Here is a 22,500-nt window from a genome sequence, read left to right as displayed (position 1 = left end):
GGTTCCCAAGAGTTGAACGATTTTCAACTCTCAAGCTTTTTTTAATTAGATTTGATTCCTTATGCCTTTATTGATCCAGATAAGACTTTACTCGACAACATGTACTTTTTCCACACTTCACAACTTGGGACAACTGCACACAGCAGCCACAGTGGGAAGCACAACCACAGCTTCCCACTGCAGCTGCACGTTTTTGAGCACACGGAGAAGGCATTTCTTATTGATCTTATTTATTTGCCTCCATCTTGCTAAACGGCCCGGACCTTCTGCTCACAAGCCTGCACCTCCAACGTCTAGCTTAGTGCTCCTGTACCTGTAAGCCTGAACTGTGTTTAGGATGCAGGTCAACCCCAAAATTGTCAATGGTGACTGGTTTTCTCTCGAGTTCAAAGGTTCAGAGTAGGGATAGACGATATATCGGCAATCGGTATCGGCAGGTGTTAGTCATTTTTTTAATACAGTATATCGTATCGGTCCGATGAGCAAAATAACAGCAATGTTCATATTGGTTATTGGTATAGGCCAAACGTTTCATATTGAGAGGAAACACTGCGGTATAAATATATGATTTATGGGCAGTCGAATTCTACAGCAATCAATAATCGGTTTTCATTGGTTGTAATGGATTTCCCTCCGGGGCAGATTGACTGCATGCTTGATCTCTTTCAGCAGCATCTTAACATTCACGATGAGTTGAGGCTAGCACTACAGTACCTAGCACGATGAGTTGAGGCTAGCACTACCTAGCACGATGAGTTGATGCTAGCACTACCTAGCACGATGAGTTGAGGCTAGCACTACCTAGCACCATGAGTTGAGGCTAGCACTACCTAGCACGATGAGTTGATGCTAGCACTACCTAGCACGATGAGTTGATGCTAGCACTACCTAGCACGATGAGTTGATGCTAGCACTACCTAGCACGATGAGTTGATGCTAGCACTACCTAGCACGATGAGTTGAGGCTAGCACTACCTAGCACGATGAGTTGATGCTAGCACTACCTAGCACGATGAGTTGATGCTAGCACTACCTAGCACGATGAGTTGATGCTAGCACTACCTAGCACAATGAGTTGAGGCTAGCACTACCTAGCAACGTTAGTTGAGGCTAGCACTACCTAGCAACGTTAGTTGAGGCTAGCACTACCTAGCACGATGACTTGAGGCTAGCACTACCTAGCACCATGAGTTGAGGCTAGCACTACCTAGCATGATGAGTTGAGGCTAGCACTACCTAGCACCATGAGTTGAGGCTGTGCTTGTGGATGCTCTGTCTGATCGTGATAGTGTAAATGAGACAGACAAGTCATTGTGAAACGTACCTGAAGAAGGTCACAAAGAACTGCACCAGGTCCATGATGCTGTTATGCTGAGAGAAGGCGATCTGTTGGGAGAGATAAACACACACAGACACGTGTGTGAGGAAGAGAGAGGCAGGTAACAGTATCTTGCTAATGTACTGAGACAGGAAGGAAGCAAACAAAAACCACTGTGAATAAGAACCTTGTTTTCCCAAACATGTATTATATAGAACATCATCTGAAACTGATGCAATACGGTGGATAAATATATATATTTTTTTTACCTAAGGCCAATGTTCAGACCTCTTACATAGGGCGAAGAAGTTTATTACTGCCAAAAACATGCTCACACATTCTCTCTAAGCGAGACACACGCACGCACACATGCCACACACACACACACACACACACACACACACACACGCACGCACACATGCCACACACACACACACACCCACCCACGCTCGCGCGCACACAAAATTTCCATCTCTTATCTCGTCCCTCAAACACAACTTAGCAGCATGTCCTCATCAACGTTGATGTGTGTTTTTGTATCATGTAGCGTGTAGCAACGTACAGCGTGCTGCTGTCTGTAGAGAAGAGCTTTGGCCTTCAGCTATGATACATTACAACTCCTGAAAAGCTATTGTTGTCCACGTTTAAACTCCCTCATGTAAAGAGGATTATTTACGGCCATAATTGATTTTCCATTGGCTTCTCTCTCCTCCCCTGTAGGCCCAAAACAGAGCGCAGGCTTCTCTGAGGAAGGCAGGCAGGCAGGCGTGTTTCTAGAGAGGGAGAGATGCTGATGCTGATACAGATCCACGCAGCAGCACATCAAGGCACTTCTGGGACGCAGCTAACCAGCCGGCAACGCTACCACACTCGCTCTTATTGATGTTAGCTTCGTGAATAGAATATTGAGTGAAAAGGGGTGGTTTTTATATCGCAAATCGCTTGCTTGGCGCAGCAGATAATAATAATAATCATAATAATATCCTCCTGGCATCCATCAGTCTGTCAATAATGGGTGTACATGCCTCTCTAATAAAGGAAGGATTGTCAGTAATGCAGGTTTGCTCATTGCTGCTGGTGTTACCGCTTGGAAATAATCCTCTAGCAGGTACAATGCTATTTCATTCATTCTCTCTCTCTCTCTCTATATACTGTATATATATATATATATATATATATTTAGAACACGGCTCTCTTGAATACTCGATTCTGATTGGTCAATCAACAATATTCACCGGTCATTATTTCTCGACAACCGACCGCTGCTCTGCCACACCTGGATTAATCAGTTGATAAGAGCCTTTTGTCAGCAAGCCACTACTAATTAGGCCAACCAGTTGCAGCTGTGGTGTCTTGTGTGCCAATTACGAATGAAACCGCTTTGTCGTTGAAAACGCTATTAAAAAATATATTTGAATAATTATTTTTGTCAGATTATTGAATGATTTAGTTGTAGGCCGTGTTCTAAGCGGGATAATGTATATTGATGCGGTGATTACTGGGAAATAATGACCTTCAGGTGAACGATTAAGCCCTCCGCTACGCGTCGGGCTCAATCCACCTGTCGGTCATTATTTCCCCCGTAATCACCGCCTCAATATACATTATCCCTTACATATACATACACCTATATTCCATATTAAGGCTGGCATATCACAGGACCGACAGGGGCCTAACCAAAAATATTTGACCTTCCGCACGATTGTCAACAGCTGTCACAATGACACACAATGACAGATATTATCTGATTAATGTGATCCTAAAGGATGACTGATTCTGAAGACGATCATCGTTATCGGTATTCTACACAGCCTCAATTCTTTCCAATCTAAAATAATAATAAAACATTCTAAACTTGTTTTGTGTTTCTATTTAGCCTTCCGCAAATCTATTTCAGCAGAAAGCAAAGTGGTAAGTAACATAATATCCGGGGGGGGGGGGGGGTGCCACTTAATTCCTAGATTAAGTGACTTTTCTGAGTGTTAATTTATTTTTCAAAAGTGACAAGTGGCAAATGTAGCTCAAACCCCCCCCCCAAGACCATCAGGGAAAATGTGAATGTGTTCAGTCCCAAAGCATTTAGCAACATCTAGTGAGTCGTGTATAACCGGATATTTAGAATTTAAACGTATATAAACCCAGAGTTTCTCGGACATGAAACGTGTTTAAATGTGTGTAGAATGATGAAGTGAAACCACTCATTGTGCTTCTGTATTTCCTGTGAGCATATGGCGGTTACAAAGATGGATATCGACGCCCACTTGTCAGAAGAGACTTTTTCACACAAACCGATGCCAATAAACCACTTGAGAGAAATGCTATTGGCCGGCCGGGTCGGCTGGAGCACGAGGAGGAGGAGAGACGAGCGTGCGAGTAAAAGTGCATTCCTACTGTAGAAGCAGGAAATGGATTTGACATTTAGCAAATCTTTTCCAATTATTTGACACGATGTAATAAGTGCAGCAGGGTATCAGAGGAAGTGTACCTGCAGAAAAGCACATTCCAACAATTCTGTGCAGTAAATTGATGGCTGAAGAAAACGCTCTCTGTTGTGCTTTGATTACTCAGACGTGGGTTTTGGCTTTGTTCCTTCAGATGCCTCCATATATTCGAGCGATAAAAGCGCAGAAAAACACTGACAGACTTTGGTTGTTTTCCAAAGATAACGTTTTACAAGATGATGTTTGACTCGTTTTGTACATTAAGGTTATTACCCTGGCCTGGATGCAGACATCAGCTGTAACGCTGCGCACGTTATTTGTGTCTTTGTTGGCCTTTGTGCTGAAATTTGATTGCCTTATTTTTAAATGCCTCAAAAGTCCATGAATACAGGGGTGCTTAAAGGGACAGCGAGCTCACCCTAAAATCCAAAATATATATTCCCTCTCGCCTGTAGTGCTATTTATCCATCTATATCGTTTTGTGTGAATTACCTGAGTTTTGGAGATATCGGCCGCAGAGTTTCTGCCTTCTCTCCAATACAACGGAACTGGATGGCACTCGGCAATGTCTCTTTCCAGAAATCATGACCCCGTTACTCAAGATAATCCACAGACCTTGTTATGAGCAGTTTCATGGAGGAACTATTTTCTTTTGACCAAACTACACGCGCTAGCTGCTAGCTAGTTCCTACATGAGACTGCAAAAGAAAATAGTTCCTACATGAAACTGCTCACAACAAAGTCTGTGCATTATCTTGAGTAACCGGGTCATGATTTCTGGAAAGAGACAATGCTGTTGAGTTTTTCGATGTATTTTTTTGTCGCTTCGAGCACTACAAGCCGAGTGCCATCCAGTTCCATTGTATTCAAGAGAAGGCAGACATATCTGCAGCCGATATCTCCAAAACTCGGGCAACTATCCCAAAACGATATAGATGGATAAATAGCACTACAGGTGAGAGGAAAAATATCTATTTTAGATTTTAGGGCGAGCTGTCCCTTTAAGTCTGTCGCAGTGTCTGTTCTTTGTCACGTTCACGTCAGTGGCAACACTGGCATTATAACTCATTCTAAGTGGCATTTAAAAAGGTGTTGAAAAGTCGCAGGTTTACCTTCATCAAAGTTGCAGACGACCAGAAATGGGTGCAGCTGACGCGACCAATATGCAAATGATCTGACATCTCTGATCCTCATTATAGGCGAAGGGCCATTTTTAAACCAGAGGAAAAGCTCTCATAGAAGCGCCGCAGCTCAAAAGGAGCTATAAAACGTAACACCAATTACGGTCATCAATAAATCTGACAATGATATATATACTGTGTTCCAAGCATATCCAATGTGGTACAGTACACCTTTAAATGGACCTAATAGCCAGTGAGTCTGTCGTCTTTGTGTTGGGTTGATTCCTCTGAGAGAGGAGAGGAGAGGAAGGAACGGGCAGAACGGGCTTAAGTGCTCTAACGGGCCGTTTGAGCGGCAGGTAAAACAGCCTGACAGGGAGAAAGGGGGAGAAAAGCTGATTTGGGTCCAGGGGGACGCAGCATTAAACAGGGACGTAAGGGAGAAAAAGAGCCTGGCTTTGCACTCAAGCTTTTACACCATTCACCCACCAACTGACAAGACTTATAATGAATGTAGACACACACGGACCACCGACAGACAGAGACCAACAGACACACACACACACACACACACACACACACACACACAGTTACATAGAAACGCACCTGGAAACACACAAGCACATCCAAGAGGTACTGTACAGCAACAACAAATATTTGTTAAGAACAAATAAGTGCACAAATGCAGAATAGCACAAGGGACACCTCACAAAAGCTGTAATGTAGTATAGCACGCACGCACGCACACACACACACACACACACACTTTCCAGTCCCAGGCCAGCCAGCCAGCGCAGACATCATTTCAATTTACAACAGCTGCAGTCGTTAAATGCAACTACAATCAATAAGCTATTTAGACCCCGCCCATTTTTTGACCTGCACCACTGCAGAGGCACCGAGGCACAAACTTGACACTACTGAAACGCACACGCACACACACACACTCACACACACACGCGCGCACGCACACAAACAAACATGCACACACACATGCTATGCATGATGCAGGCATGTTTTAATGTAAGTAGATCAGCATACACAGATGTGTAAACAGAGACACGTGTGTGAAGATACATGCATAAACATACACACAGCCTCTTCCACTACTACTATCAAAAGAAGCATATCATCCTCTGTTATACACTTAAAATTCAATGCCTGCCTACACACTCACACACACACACACACGCACGCACGCACGCGCACACACACACACACACACACACACACACACACACACACACAATATAGAACCTGAATAAATACAGGTATTGTAGGCTTAAACAGTAGCCTACATGTTGTAAGATTCGCCTACACATTTTCTAATAGATTTCCGGTCTCCATGGCAACACACTGTCATCCGCAGTAGACATTACATCTGGGGTCCCACACAAATGAATTTTGGACCCCGGCCATCTTATTTTAAATTTGCATACGTCCACTAACTTGGACATATTCCCGAGCTGAGCCTTTCTCATAAATTGCGTTACTACAAAATAAGTGAGAATTATTCAAATTCACCCGCCTGACTTCATTCAACACATTCTGTCCTCTGTCTGTCCACCAATGTAAAGCCAGTAGGGAAAAGCCAATCAGCAATTAACTCATTGAGTGCCATGGACGTCTTTCGACGTCCAATTAAATAGTGACGTAGAGTGCCACGGACGTCTTTCGACGTCCAATGCGTTTTTTGACGGTGGGACGTCGATCAAAGCCTTCCGCAGCTCCTGTACAACTATTGTAGCTATTGGAGGTCTATAACCTATTTTACAGAACCCTTAGGTGGCGACAGTGCTCTCCAGGTTAACAGAAAGGCAGAGAAAAACAGAGAATAAGTCGTTGGGGAAACGGAAATCGCATCGCATCCGTATGCATCGATATGCATGAAGCGTTTTAACGTTAGATGTGCCTGCAGCAGGCAGCAGCCAATCTGCTCCCACAATTGAGCTCCTCCATGTCCGCTGCGACAGGCTGTCGCCGACAGCCCATTCACATGATCAGCCGTTATTATTCTCAACTGGAAGCATACAGTAGTAGCCGGTGACAAACACACGCGGAAAAAGCTGGATGTCGCCGACGCGCACCCTTCACAGTGCAGAGCAAACTCAGCAGAGAGCCACCTCCCATAAGGAGGAGTGTGCAGTTGAGGCGGGGCGGGGCGGGGGGGGGGGGCACGCAGAGCAGCACACAACACTGACCCAGACAGACCCAGGCAGCAGGACAGGGTTGGCAAACGCAAGCCAGAATATCCGATGCCCACCAGCAGCAAATCAAGATCAGCAAGAAGCTGCAACCAGCAGCGCACGCAGGGGCCAGCGCTGCTGGTTGCAGCTAAAAATATTATTCTGCCAAACAAAATTCCCTGGCCTTCACTGTTTTATTGAAGGAAATTATTTTTGAGGTGTGACTACATCAGAAAATTAGCTTCAGAGTCAGTGATGTGTTTGAAATGTTTAATTTCACAAAAGGGCCATTATCTCAGCTTCTAGAAAAAAACTGCTCTTTTTTGTTAAATCAAGCTATCTTCTCCGGCTGATAACTAAAGAACAGAAAATGATATCAATAAACCTGTTTTTGCTGATGATAGAAAAGAGTCTCATCGTTCTTTTTGCGTGTTCATTGTTTACATAGTAATATCACACAATATTCTGTGGGCCTCGAGAAATCACTGAAAAAAGCTCTGAAACTCTGGCACTGGGAGCGTCCGTTCTCCAAAAGTGGCTGGCACTCAATGAGTTAAAGAAAGCAAATTAATTCCAATATTCCAAAATTGATTAGTTTAATCAATCATTTTTATAGATAGATACGGGAGATAGTTTTTATTCTTTTGGGATGTGGATAGTTACTCATGATTTTATCTCTTCTCATTTACAGTAAATTACTGTACTTGGCTCCTCAGGGTTTTTTGGAAAGGCCAAATTAATTTGACACATTTGCTTTAAATTATCTTTTATTAATTGTTCTTAACCTCCCTATGCTATGATGCTATATTTACTTTGACTGTTTATCCTTGTCTTTGTTTTTGTAAATTGCTTTGTAATCATTTCACTGTATCAACAAGATTCTTATGACAAAATAAAGATGACCAGGTCAACGTGTTGCAGAACTTCTCAGCCTGTTTGATGACACGTTAAAGCTTGACTGTGTCAAATGTCTCCAACATTCATCTCTAGGATGTAAATAACTGCACCTGGACACTTTCATGTCAGATAAAGCACATGTGTTTAGTGTGGAGGTGGGAACCTCTCTTTCACAGTGCCGTGTCAAGGAGAGTGACGGCTGAGTGACGGACACCGTTTTCTAACGCTTAGTGGTAGAGCGAGCTGCAATTATCCTGAGAGAGATAGAGAGAGAGAGATAGAGAGAGAGAGAGGGAGAGATAACAAATCAAAAGACATAGAACACAAGAGATGAGAGCCAACAGGAATGATGTAAAGGGGGGGGGGACTACAAGGGGCGAGAGTTCCACAGTCCAGTCATTACCGGAGGCCTACGGTGGCCCTCTGGGGACATACCTAGCAGCGAGTGATAGAAGTGGGCTGCCTTTGAATTCCCTGTAGTTGTGGCCGCGGCCTGCTTGTTAAAAGCTGGAATGAAAGGCTGCGCTCGGCTAATCAATACGTGAACGAAGACGAAAGAGACAAAAGGAAAACAATGAGGGGGAGAGAGGGAAACAGAAAGAGAGAGGGAGAGAGAGGGGCGGATGGGCCAAAGAGAGAGGGAGAGTACAGTAGGAGAGAGGGGCGGATGGGCCAAAGAGAGAGGGAGAGTACAGTAGGAGAGAGTGAGTAAGAGAGAGGTGGCCCTGCTCCACTGCAGCCATCAACCGTCAGCCATCAAAGGAATGATCCATTTACAGAAGTCAATATTCCTCCACTGCTGGCGTCGCGTCCGTGTTGCGTCCGTGTCGCGTCCGTGTTGCGTCCGTGTCACGTCCGTGTCACGTCCGTGTTGCGTCCGCGTCACGTCCGTGTTGTGCCCGTGTTTTGCGTCCGATGGCGCTCAATCCACGATGGCTGATGCAGACGTTCTCCCGCATTGGAATAAAGTCGAATCGCTTGTTTTTTTTGGTGAAGCCTTTCAAAATTCAACGCGCTCTGTGGAGCAGGGAGAAGGTCACGTTGGAGCAAGTCTGACGGTGGCACTACGATTTTAATTAATTTTTAGAAAAAAAAAAAATATATATATATATATATATATATATATGTACATGTACATGTATATATATATATATATATATATCTACTGTATGTATTAGTTAAAGTAGCACATGTGTGAGTTTAACACGTTCATTATGCATGCCTTCACGTGCATCAGCATGTGAACCAGTAATATATGCGTGCGTGTATTTCACTGGGAGCAAAAAAAAACTGTTTAAAATAACGCTCAACATCACCGCTTGCATATTCATGAGACGACCTAATGACCAAAGCGAGGCATTTGCCAAGTGCCCGCCTCCACCTCCATGCTATGCAAATGAGCCCTGTGCTGCCATATGCGTGCCACTTGTTAGGAGGCCTCACAGATGCGCCTGCTCCTAACAGGTGCTTAAGACCTACTTTAGTGCGTCAATCTGCAACTCACACAGGAGGAACGGGCTGAAGCGCAAACAGCAAAGTAGGTATCCTATAACGGTTCAAATCACTTTTAATCCTATTTTGATTATTTTGATTTTTATTCATCACACACTTTGATCTTTCTGCACTGAGAGTGACACTAGAGTTATCTTCACTCACAAGTCTATCAACCTGCAAAGTAACACAAAGCATCGTGTAGCGTTCTCAAAAAAGGCATGTAACTGATACTGTACTAACTGCCACATAATGCGATAATTTGTCAAAATATGATACAATTTCCCTTTGAATGACTTGAAAATGTCATCAAACCTGTGCATGTAATACATTGCTGGCTAATGTAATAACATCACGTTATTACATTACCTGGCCATTACTTCATATGGGTGTAGCAGATTACAAACTGATGTCGTATAGTATGATAACGTAATTCATAATAAACTTCACTTATTTCACTTATTAAACTTCTCCTGATCAACGCTTCTGGTGTTGATCGGCCAGGCTCCTGATCAACGCTTCTGGTGTTGAACAGCCAGGCTCCTGATCAACGCTTCTGGTGTTGAACGGCCAGGCTCCTGATCAACGCTTCTGGTGTTGAACGGCCAGGCTCCTGATCAACGCTTCTGGTGTTGAACGGCCAGACTCCTGATCAACGCTTCTGGTGTTGAACGGCCAGGCTCCTGATCAACGCTTCTGGTGTTGAACGGCCAGGCTCCTGATCAACGCTTCTGGTGTTGAACGGCCAGGCTCCTGATCAACGCTTCTGGTGTTGAACGGCCAGGCTCCTGATCAACGCTTCTGGTGTTGAACGGCCAGGCTCCTGATCAACGCTTGCGTGACGCGCTGCGACGGAGACGTTTCTGGTGTGTGCCAGGCGTTAGTCCTCTGACTCAGCTGAGCCAAAGTGTTCTTAATGAGCTGAGCGTACTAAATCACCTGCCGTCGCCGGCTCCTACAGCAGGCTAACGTTATCCAAGGTTCATCCTATTCACTGGAGCACTGAACATCGTTTCCATTTATTTTTGTATTGTTTGCAAATGACCATGGCATAAGCAGGAATAATCAACTCCTAGGTGTGCGTTAAATGATTTGAATGCACTTTGCGGAGGCAACAACCCTCCGCTATCGCGTCGGGTGGCTCTTCGCCTCCGTGCGTTAGAATGGTTGAACACACACCTAGGAGGTGATTATCCCCTTAGCTTACTGTACCTATCAGACCACGATGGAGAGCATATCATTCAGCATTCAAATGTTAGTCCATTTACATCTTCATTATGGTTCGGATTTATTTCATTTTCTCAAAACAACTGCATACAGACCGCAAAATGGTTTAAGCTGTGAGTTCAGGAGGGAGAACTGAGAACGCAGCACTAGGCCAGTTCAAGCAGTTCAACCTCTAATACACACACACACACACACACAGACACACAGACACACACTATTTATCCTCTAATACACACACACAAACAGACATACACACTATGTTATTCCCACATCCCAAACCTAATTTGTCCCGCGGTCCTGATGCTGCTGAGTGATGCGCTGATTCCCTGCCTGCTTAAATGGCAGCACTCAGCCTCTCCTCTCTTATTCCACCCTATGGAACCTAATACAGCTTCAAGATACACCCAGCTCTTACTACTGTGTGTGTGTGTGTGTGTGTGTGCGTGCGTGTGCGTGTGCGTGTGCATGCGTGTGTGCATGTGTGTGTATCTGGCTCTTTCTGGACTTGCTTCTATGTGAGTGAGTGAACGGGTATCAGGCATCTCATTACGAGAGACATTCTATTTAATGATGGGAGGCGCAGAGGATAAATAAGTGACTGAATTCAGCGGGAAATCAAATCAACCAGCCAATCATGCCGGGGCAGCGTTTGCCTGGAACAAAATGGCCGCTCACCTCAGAGAGAAGACTCGTAATCAGCTGGTCTATTAGGCTGTGATCCATGGACAGCATCAGTTAGTTAGCGGACTTCATATTGTTATCGTCCACCACGAAATTACAAAAAAGAAAATGCATAATTCAGGAAGAGTAACATTTCTCAACTTCTCAGAGTATTATTTTATTTTATTATAATTGTATGTATGTATTATTATTATTATTATTATAATTTTTCATTTTGCTTCTCTGAAAGAGAAAGTAGAAGATAGCAAGAACTACTCATCTCAACATACAGTAGCGTGCTCCTCCCTTCTTGCAGCGATACCACTTTCTGCTCAGTTACAAAGGGAGATGTGTAAATGAGAAACAGCTATCTTGGTTCTGGTGAATTGCCAAGTAGGCGTACTGCTGTGCTGAATTAGAACAGTTCTTTCAGAACAGAGAGATGAAGAGATAAACTGGGCCATGTTCGCTACTGGGCCTCATCAATAAAATATATTGTTATTACGGCCATATGCGAGCGCAACCTGATTTAGGGAAAACCACTGCCAAAATGAACAAGTCATTATACGCTATTTCTCTGTGACACATGCTTCTTTCTATATTTCTATTCCAAAAGTAGGCTATGAATGTTACATAAAATTTCCATCAATTTATCTTATTTATATATGATTTATGTTTTATTCATGTTTTCATATGAGGAATATGAGGGGATCTATAGTCTTGTGCTTTTTTCAATATTTTTGAAACATGGACTACTTTTCCAAAATAGAAATAGTACAATTTACATGTGTATATTCTTTTTATAGAGAGAAATAAACACAGGATCGAATCTTGGATCAATTCTGGGAATAATCTTCTTAAATTTCATAAATGAGAAATGCAAATGGTGGTCCGGGTAAAGTCCCGTCGTCATGGTGAACACAAGGGGGCGAGGTACTGAGGTATGAGGTCAGCGTGACACACCCCCTTCTGCCTTACAGCCCCGCCCTCCACACCCAGGTGATGTCACCTTCTGCCTCACAGCCCCGCCCTCCACACCCAGGTGATGTCACCTTCTGCCTTACAGCCCCGCCCTCCACACCCAGGTGATGTCACCTTCTGCCTTACAGCCCCGCCCTCCACACCCAGGTGATGTCACCTTCTGCCTTACAGCCCCGCCCTCCACACCCAGGTGATGTCACCTTCTGCCTTACAGCCCCGCCCTCCACACCCAGGTGATGTCATGACACCGCCAGAATACGTGTGTGTGTGTGTGTGTGTGTGTGTGTGTGTGTGTGTGTGTGTGAGAGAGAGAGGAAGTGAATGGATGGATGTGTGCGTGAGCATTTTATGTAGAAGAGAGAGAAAAATGTGTGAATTTGCGAAATGCAGGATGGCAGGGGCAGCAGCCCACCCTGCTCTGCCTCTGCATTTCCATTTTTGTCCACAACACAAACACACACCTTTACACACACACACACTTGACCTCCATGACAAATTTCAGCCTCCTATGGGCGGAAACTGTAGGCGCCAACTTTTTGTGGACCAACCAAACAACCAACCTATAGAGCAGCTGGTCGCAGCTCCAACAGAGCAGGTGCAGGCAGAGAACACAGGATAGCCGGGAGGAAATTTCAGTGTGAGAGTGTGTGTGTGTGTGTGTGTGTGCGTGTGTGTGTGTGTGTGTGTGTGTCTGTGTGTGTGTGTGTGCGTGTGTGTGCCCATGTCTGTCATAGACAATACATTCGCTCAATCATTTTTTGACGGATGTAAAATCTGTCTGAGCAGGTGTGGGTGTACAGCACTGTGTGTGTGAGTGAGAGAGAGAGAGAGCAATATAATGAGTTTCTCTACATGTGTGTATGCTGTGTGTGTGTGTGTGTGTGTGTGTGTGTGTGTGTGTGTGTGTGTGTGTGTGTGTGTGTGTGTGTGTGTGTGTGTGTGTGTGTGTGTGTGTGTGCGTGTGTGTGTGTGTACGTATGGGTGCGTGAGTGTGACAGAGAGATAATGAGTGAGTGAGAGAGAGAGAGAGAGAGAGAGATGGTTCTTTCCTACTGGTGTTTCTGCCCGGCCTGGCCTGCACCACGTCATGCCGATTTCACCTGAGATGGACATGCATACGTCCGTGCGTGTGTGTGTGTGTGTGTGTGTGTGTGTGTGTGTGTGTGTGTGTGAGAGAGTGTGTGTGTATAGCCGTTTTCACACATGCGCTTTATACCCGGGAAATGACCAGAAAGCGGTGTAATGCCTTCATGTGTGAAAGTTGTTTTCCGGTACAAGTGCGCCCCCACGATCGCTGATGTTTTACTAGCTCCTCGGTAGTGACAGACAGGACCGGTAGGCTGGCAGAGCGACTCAAGTGTGAAACGTGTCAAGTCATTTGCCGGTCCTTCTCTCATGGGCGAGGTGTTGCTTAAAGGAACACTCCGCCCATTTTCAACCAGCTTTGGATCATTAGAACATCAGTAGTATATCAGAAAACTGTAAACTGTTTTGAAGTCTGTCATTTAATTTGACAGTTATTGAGTGTTAAAGTGTGGACCAGTGACATCCCTGGTCCACACTAACTCAAATTAATAACTCATTAACTCAAATCAACTCTCAATAACTGTCAAACTAGATGAATGACTTCAAAACCGTCATCTAGTTTGACAGTTATTGAGAGTTGATTTGAGTTAATGAGTTATTCATTTGAATTAGTGTGGACCAGTGATGTCACTGGTCCACACTTTAACACTCAATAACTGTCAAATTAAATGACAGACTTCAAAACAGTTTACAGTTTTCTGATATACTACTGATGTTCTAATGATACAAAGCTGGTTGAAAATGGGCGGAGTGTTCCTTTAACGTTCACTTCCAGCGTGCATAATCTAATCATTCGCGCACATCAAAGCAAACTGGCGAAATTATCTTCTCGTCTCCTCTGCTCTACCTCCACCTCCCCATGCCTGCTGCACAGCGCAACGTGCAACAGTTAAATGACCTTACAGCCAATGTTAAATCATCCAAAATTAACATGAAACAATAGCAGCTGAGCTGATAAATGCCGACTTGTTCAACGAGCAACAGGTTAGCGGATGTGATAGATAACATCATTAGGCTACATTCCCAAAACGAGTGTTATTTTGTGACGAGCAAACGTTTAACGTCGGAGTTCGACAAGGAAGCGTAAACACACAGCTGCTCACGTTCTAGACCGGATATTGCTCCCAGAATTATTTTACAGCGGGAGCCTCACAAAAATAAGGTGGATAACGTTAAATTGTCTGACAGCTTATAGTGCAAGTCGAGCCCCCTCAAATACAGGTACTTTCGCTGCTATTTTCACACGTGCTCCCTCAGGTGTGAAGGGAAATTCCGGGAAATAGCCAGTCTTGATTTACAGGTAATTTCCCTGTCTGTATAACAGCTTATGTGTGTGTGTGTGTGTGTGTGTGTGTGTGTGTGTGTGTGTGTGCGTGCGTGTGTGCGTGCGAGTGTGTGAGTGTCGATTGGTCCATTAGATCAGCTATAGATCAGACCTGGCCATTACCAATTCTCAGGGCAGTTTCACTTGGTTGACCTGTTCTGGCGTCGGAAGCGACCAAGGTCACCGGACCTTCTCGTGTTCCACACGGTGCGTCTGATACGCTGGCGGGACAGGCTTCATCATAGTAATTATCATATCACCTTTCAACCAGCGGCTATATAGAGCGCTGATAATGTAGCATTAATGGGAAATGCATATGAGGGGGAGCAATCGATGGACAAATGAGCCTTAACGAGGCACAGGACACTCAGCAATAAACACGACAAGACATTTGGATGAAGCAAACGACTGTGATGATACAAGCTGCCAGGACACAAGAGGAGAGACTGTGATGATACAAGCTGCCAGGACACAAGAGGAGAGCTGCTGTTTTCACTTGATGTCATCGCTTCTCACTCCTCACATCTGTGACCCTTTCCAATGACTGTATTCTGTCTGTGGGTCTGTCTGTGTGTCTGTCTGTCTGTCTGTCTGTGGGTCTGTGTGTCTGTCTGTGGGTCTGTCTGTGTGTCTGTCTGTCTGTCTGCCTGTCTGTGTGTCTGTCTGTCTGTGGGTCTGTCTGTGTGTCTGTCTGTCTGTGGGTCTGTGTGTCTGTCTGTGGGTCTGTCTGACTGTGTGTCAGTCTGTCTGTGGGTCTGTCTGTGTGTCTGTCTGTCTGTCTGTCTGTCTGCCTGCCTGTCTGCCTTCGCAAGACCAGATATGTGAATTTGTGATTTGTCATCCACTCCTCTGACATTGATTTTGACCAACCAACATTTTTTGGTGGACCAACCGACCAACCAACAGAGTGACTTATAGAGCTGCTGGCCCTGTACAGGTCGCAGATGATGTCATACAGTTATGTCCCAGCGAAAGGAAATAAGCGGTGCGGCAATTGTGATGTCCTTGGTGATGATGTCAGTGATGACATCATTAGTGATGTCACTCGAAGCAATTGTGATGTCATCATTAGTGATGACGATTGTGACATCAACGACGCACAATTGCCCAACTAGCAAGGTCATCCCGAGTGACATCACTGAGAATCTAGAGAAACAGTGGATGGAGGCGGGCGGTAATGCAACATAAAGGATGCCAACTTGCCATAAAACACCACAGAAGAAGAAGAAGAAGTGACGTCACTGGGTAGGGAAACAGTGGCTGTGTGCTCTGACTCAACATGGAGGAGAGAAAGATCCTGTGTGTGGGTCTGGTCTGTCTGGACATCATCAGCGTGGTGGACGAATACCCCGAGGAAGACTCTGACAGCAGGTGCGTGTCTCAGCGCTGGCAGAGGGGAGGGAATGCGTCAAACTCGTGCACGGTGCTGTCGCTCCTCGGCGCCCCCTGTGCCTTCCTGGGCACGCTGGCTCCCGGGCCCGTCGCAGACTTCGTTCTCGATGACTTTCGGAAATATTCCATCGACGTCTCGCTCTCGTCTGAGCACGCTCAGTGCGTCTTCCCGGCCTCTGTGGTCATCAGCAACATCAGCACCGGCAGCCGCACGATCCTGCACGCGAACAGGAACCTTCCCGATGTGACAGCAGCAGATTTCTCCAAGGTCGACCTCCATCGGTTCAGGTGGATCCACTGGGAGGGGCGGAACGCCGCCGAGCAGGTGGACATGATCCAACAGGTGAGGCTCCACAACGACTCGTTGCCGCGTCAACGCAGAATCACCGTCTCCGTGGAGATCGAGAAGAGCAGAGAGCCGCTGTACCAGCTGTTCCCTCACGGAGACGTGGTCTTTGTCAGCAAAGATGTGGCCAAGCACTTTGGTTTCCGCTCTGCTGCTGCCGCTCTGAGCGGGCTGTACCGCCGCGCGAAGGAGGGGGCGCTGTTGGTCTGTGCGTGGGCGGAGCTCGGAGCGGACGCCTTGGGTCCAGACGGACGCGTCGTCCACTCGGACGCCTTTCCTCCCGAGGCCGTGGTCGACACGCTCGGCGCCGGGGACACCTTCAACGCTGCCGTCATCTTCACCCTGTCACACGGTGGAAGTGTACAGGAAGCTCTGACCTTCGGCTGCCAAGTGGCCGGCAGGAAGTGCGGCGCTCAGGGGTACGACGGCGTCGTGGGGACGTGAAGAAGCGCGAAGACCACAGAGCGAAAGTTACAAATAAATACCGAGAGGGGGGGCGAGAGAGAGAGATCACTGTGATCTCATCGCTGATGTGATCGCATCACTGATGACATCACCGTCGTGGATGATGTCACCAGTGATGTCACTCGAGCAATTACAACCTTATACTACTAGATAATAGGGCGGTGAAAACCTGCCGACGTAAAATAAACCATGGCAGTTGTGAACGAAAGTGACCTGAAGCAAATGCTGAAGAAATACAAACACAGAGACCTGACTGTGCGTGAGATAGCTAAAGTCATCTCCCACTACGAGGTGCTGATGCCTGTCATGGATGCCTACGTGTTCAACGATGGCTCCACGAGAGACCTGATGAGTTTGACGGGAACGGTCCCGGTCAGCTACAGAGGTCACATCTACAACATCCCGGTGTGTCTGTGGTTGCTGGACACGTTCCCCGACAACCCTCCCATATGTTTCGTCAAGCCCACCAGCGAGATGATGATCCGAACTGGCAAGCACATAGATGCCAACGGCAAGATCTACCTGCCTTACCTGCACGAATGGAAACGCAGCCAGTCAGACCTGTGCCGCCTCATCCAGGTGATGATCGTGGTGTTTGGAGAGGAGCCTCCCGTGATTTCTCGCCCCACCAGACAGGTTCTCTACCAATCCTTCCCAGCTGGCGGAGGAGCCCATAAACCTTCCCACATGCCTGGTATGCCCGCGGTCTCCCCCTATGGCCCAAATCCCAACCCTGCTGGCTATCCAGGATACCAGTACCCGGGGGGGCAGCACTCGTATCCAGCCACAGCTGGCCCTGCACACTACACTACCCAGACTCCTCCAGGCTCCACAGCGGGCCCTGCACACTACACTACCCAGACTCCTCCAGGCTCCACAGTGGGCCCTGCACACTACACTACCCAGACTCCTCCAGTCTCCACACTGGGCCCTGCACACTACACTACCCAGACTCCTCCAGGCTCCACACTGGGCCCTGGCAGAGACAGTCCCATCAGCAGGGACACCATCCGCGCGTCTCTGATTTCGGCCGTGAGCGACAAGCTTCGCTGGAGGGTGAAGGAGGAGATGGAAAGGGCCCAGCCGGAGCTGGACGCCCTGAAGCGAACGGAGGAGGACCTGAAGAGAGGACATCAGAAGCTCCAGGACATGGTCTCGCGGCTGGAGCACGAAGTGGCCGAGGTGGACAGGAACATGAAGCTGCTGAGGAGGAAGGACGAGGAGCTGAGCGAGGCCCTGGAGAAGATGGAGAACCAGTCGGAGAACGACATCGACGAGGTCATGGTGCCCACGGCGCCGCTGTACAAGCAGATCCTGAACCTGTATGCCGAGGAGAAAGCCATCGAGGACACCATCTTCTACCTGGAAGAGGCCCTGCGCAGGGGCGTCATAGACCTGGAGGTGTTCCTCAGGCACGTACGCAGTCTGTCCAGGAAGCAGTTCCTGCATCGGGCCCTGATGCAGAAAGCCCGCAAGACCGCCGGCCTCAGTGACCTGTACTGACCAACACTCATTACCTGGAAACATCTTGCTCTCCCCTCTCCTCTCCTGTACTCTTTCTATATCTCTCCCCATCTTTAATCCCATCCCATCAATAAATAAATCAATTCATTCATTTAATTCATTCACTCTTTGCCGATCCGGGGAGAGTTGTAGAATAGCACATGCTTCCTCCGACACGTGTGAAGTCGCCAGCAGCTTCTTTTCACCTGAGAGCGAGGAGTTTCACCGGCAGGACGTAGCGACGCGGGAGAATGACGCTTATTCCCTGACGCTTATTCCCTGCCAATTCCCCTCCCTCCGCGAACCCGTGACCCTCGTGTTGGTAGGCTGGGAATCTATCGCTGCACTACCCAGGCGCACCGTAATTAATTTCCTCCTGGAAAACAAATAAAAAGCGCCCGGGCTAGCTTCTTAGCTGGCAGCTAGTCCTACCATTCATCTACTGTATCTGCAGTATCCATCTGACATCCATCCATCCTCTGTGTCATTATTGTCGTTATCTCTCCGCAGTCGTCAGTTAGGCTTCCTCCATTTCCTCCACTCTGGACTGTTTGCCTGGACAGTTAGTCTCAGCATCAGTTAAGCCTGCCTGCTTTTCACTCACACTAATTTCTCCTTTCCGTCACTCCTCACCCCCCACCCATCCATCACGACACAGCAGCACACACACACCCTGCGTGACAGCACACACACACCCTGCGTGACAGCACACACACACCCTGCGTGACAGCACACACACACCCTGCGTGACAGTCACACACACACACACACACACACACACACACACACACACACACACCCTGCGTGACAGTCATCTTAAAATATCACCCGCTAAAAGTCTACCTCAATTTAATGGATGATAAGGCTAGAAGAGCGTGAATATTCAGTGTTTGGCTGTCGCCTGTAGATTTAATCCAGGCGCTGCATAATTGATGGAGAGACATTGGCAAACTCACAGATCATTAAATGTGATAGTAGATTTGCCAAACACTTTTCAGAATGCTTTATGCTCAATGTCAGGGCCGTATATTCTGCAGAGAGACAGCTCCTGAAACCTGGCAAGACGACGCTGATGCAAACTACCCCCCCTCTGCTTTTTACAGTACGTTGTTCAGCCAAAGAGCTCATCTAACTTACTTCAGTAGGAGTTTAAATATAGGATAAATATCATGAACACAAATAACTCACACAAACACAAACACAGTGCCCCTGGTGTTTCTGCAGGTCACGGCATGTATTATTAATGTAGACCTTTAAAAAGTCAGTTATGATGAAATTAAAGATTGATTCTGCCACAGCGATCCAAGTGAAAGTGGGGGAAATGGAACGCTAGCATGTAAGTCTGTGCCTCGATGGCTGATTGATCTCCCACCAGAGACAGTGCCCCCTGAAAAAAACACATTTTGAAGACTTCTGAAAGTGTACTGTTACTCTAAACAGGTATAACTTGAATTTGCATAGTTGAATTCATTACTTTTTAAGGATCTGCAAACCACCTGTGCACCTTGAAGAATCATTTTCCTGAAAAAAAATCTGAGATCATTGACCTATTTGAATCCAAAATTTAACAGACATCAAAGGCCACTCTCTTTCTCTCTGGGTTTTCAGGTCTGTTGTCTGATTGTTGTCCATTACTATGTTACTACCGTATATTATTTACTACTGTCCACTATTTGCCCACTGCCACCATTAAATCAAATCAAATCAAATGAATATACAGTATGTATGCCTTTTTGTCCTTTTCTCCTTTTCCTGTGTCTGAGACTGTTACATTTTGTTCTTTGTATTCCGAAAAAGACTGAAAAATAAAATATTGGAAAAGAAATCAAATCAAATCAAATTGATCTCAGTTGTGATTATTACTGCTCTCTTCCTCCTTCCTCCTGACAACCACAACCACAACCACAACCACAACCACAACCACCTCTCCTCTCCTCTCCTCTCCCCTCCCCTCCCCTCCTACCTGGATCTTGATGGGCCAGCTGAAGTTGGAGACGTAGACGTAGAAGGTGATGTTGTGGTTAAGTCTGAAGTTGAACTTTTCACATGAGAAGCTGTCTCTGTGCTCCTTGATGTTGCTCCTCGCCACGATGGGCATCTCCTCACCTGAGATGGTGCCAGCTGTGTGGGAGAGAGACAGAGAGTGGCTGCATTGAGGAAAAGGGTGACAAGGAATAGAGCAGGTTAAAATATACTAGACTAAACTACAGTGTGTAAAGTGTCAAATATATAAAAGAGAACAGAACATTTTAGAATAGAAAGAGTGGAGTCTTCGATCAGAGGGGGCACTAGTGCAGCGACCAGGACTCGTACCAGACACAGCCAATTGTGTCTGTATAGGAACGTCTGACCAACCAAAACATCTCAAAATGATGCTTGGAGACCAGATGCATCTGTTCAATGTGAATGTTTGATTTTTCTGTTAATGCTACCTAATTAGCATCAGCTAACAATGTCAACTCATTAATATTACATGACAGGCAGGCAGCAGCAAAAATACATGATTTGCCTGTTCAAAACGTTGTACGAGAACGTATAGTCAAGACGCAATCGGAGACTCACGTTGCCCGCTATCGGCCAGAATAAAGCAACCCATTAAGTCGTTCAAAGTGTGAACTCCCATAATCTGCTAATTCTCTTGTGAGGAGAAAATGTCTACGATTCCGTTTAGAAGAAGCAAAAGCATTTTCATGACTTTTCCTACTAATTCTGACCATGGTTCTAAGTTTCTCTCGGTGCTGAAGTGGTCCGAGTTCACTATTTTTCAGCGCATTATCAGCACTTTTGTATTACCGGGCTAGTTTTTCAGACAGTTTGAATAAAATATATCACCACCTCCTGCTTTATCAGGGTCATAAAACACTGTAATAGCCAGCACACAATCACACACACACACACACACACACACACACACACACACCCACCCACCCACACACACACACACTCGAGTACCAAACTGGAGAGGCTCTGGACCCCAAGACACTGCGAATGTGAGAGCAGAATGCTTTTATCGTAATTGAAATCAGGGGGAAAAAGAACACTTTTTAAAATGCCCTAATGCCTGAATTTAAAATAGCTCCCAATGTGTTTTGTCAAGAGGGGGAATCCCCTGGAGTCCAGGAGGGGGGATCCCCTGGAGTCCAGGAGGGGGAATCCCCTGGAGTCCAGGAGGGGGAATCCCCTGGAGTCCAGGAGGGGGAATCCCCTGGAGTCCAGGAGGGGGGATCCCCTGGAGTCCAGAGGTAAGTGCATCTGATCATTTGACTGAAGGACACTTGGGCACAAATGAAAGTGAAAGCTACTTAGTGTGTCTTTAGAGACGGCCGGCTAAACGAATGAGAGTCTTTCGATACGGTCTAAAAACAGCGCACTTAGCGATGTACTCACGTATCAAATGATTCCGCGGTTACATTTTAGAGCACGGCGTACTTTGTACGCAATTAGACAATAATGAAATGTCACAAAATGGCCTCGTTATTAAGCAGACCTTGACTGAATATTTACTAGTCAGACAGTTGGACTGTGTTACATCTTCAGCAGCTGGACAGTGCTGCAGTGTTTCAGTAGTACAGTACAGCAGTATCTTACCATCGATCTTTCTTTCCTTACCGTCCCTACTAATTCAATATTGATTACCAAAGTGATCTAAAGGTTATCTACCGTAAATTCCGGACTATAAGCCGCGGCTTTTTTCCCGTTTTTTGGCCCCTGCGGCTTATATAACGGTGCGTCTTATCTATGGATTTTTTCAGAAAAAAAAAAAAAAATACAAATAAAATCTCTCTTTTTTAGCACTCTTTCTAACTATAAATCCACTTCTGTTTTAATTTCCTCTCTTGCCCTCTTTTCACCACACCGCGGACACTGTGTGCACTGTAAAAATAAACAACGGTGGTGTTGTGTTATGTTGTTTTGTTGAAATGTTACGGTAATAAGGTAAATGGGAGCTTCCTCAAACAGCCATCTCTTTCCCGACAATCCCCTCTGTGCGTGACCACTTACATATGGTAATTACGGTAAGCAAACGGCCACTCGGCCATCAACTCCCTCCCCCGACTACCA

At 46.2% G+C, this 22,500-nt stretch overlaps 2 protein-coding genes and 1 pseudogene across 3 annotated transcripts in view; 2 read left to right on the top strand and 1 right to left on the bottom strand.

Annotated features, from left to right (window-relative positions):
* atrnl1a (attractin-like 1a) overlaps positions 1-22,500 on the bottom strand; it is a gene marked incomplete at both ends in the record, with an annotated part of 286,198 nt that overhangs the window by 120,401 nt on the left and 143,297 nt on the right. Inside the window, 2 exons of the mRNA XM_083658569.1 lie at positions 1,325-1,386; positions 20,402-20,559. Coding sequence (XP_083514695.1) covers positions 1,325-1,386; positions 20,402-20,559 — 220 coding nt within the window. The remainder of the gene's footprint in view (positions 1-1,324; positions 1,387-20,401; positions 20,560-22,500) is intronic.
* LOC310796058 (ketohexokinase pseudogene) lies at positions 16,012-16,914 on the top strand (annotated as a pseudogene). The gene has a single exon. The product of its transcript is annotated as a ketohexokinase pseudogene (transcript).
* On the top strand, positions 17,125-18,438 carry LOC310795963 (tumor susceptibility gene 101 protein-like; the record flags this gene model as incomplete). Its single annotated transcript, XM_083658073.1, has 2 exons — positions 17,125-17,761; positions 17,897-18,438. 2 exons carry the CDS (start codon positions 17,125-17,127, stop codon positions 18,436-18,438), a joined length of 1,179 nt encoding a protein of 392 aa, XP_083514199.1.

The sequence above is a fragment of the Poromitra crassiceps genome (assembly GCF_964638095.1).
Source record: "Poromitra crassiceps genome assembly, chromosome: 22".
Taxonomy (NCBI): Eukaryota; Metazoa; Chordata; class Actinopteri; order Beryciformes; family Melamphaidae; genus Poromitra; species Poromitra crassiceps.
The sequence above is the reverse complement of the archived record's forward strand: the minus strand, read 5'-3'. Positions and strand labels throughout refer to the sequence as shown.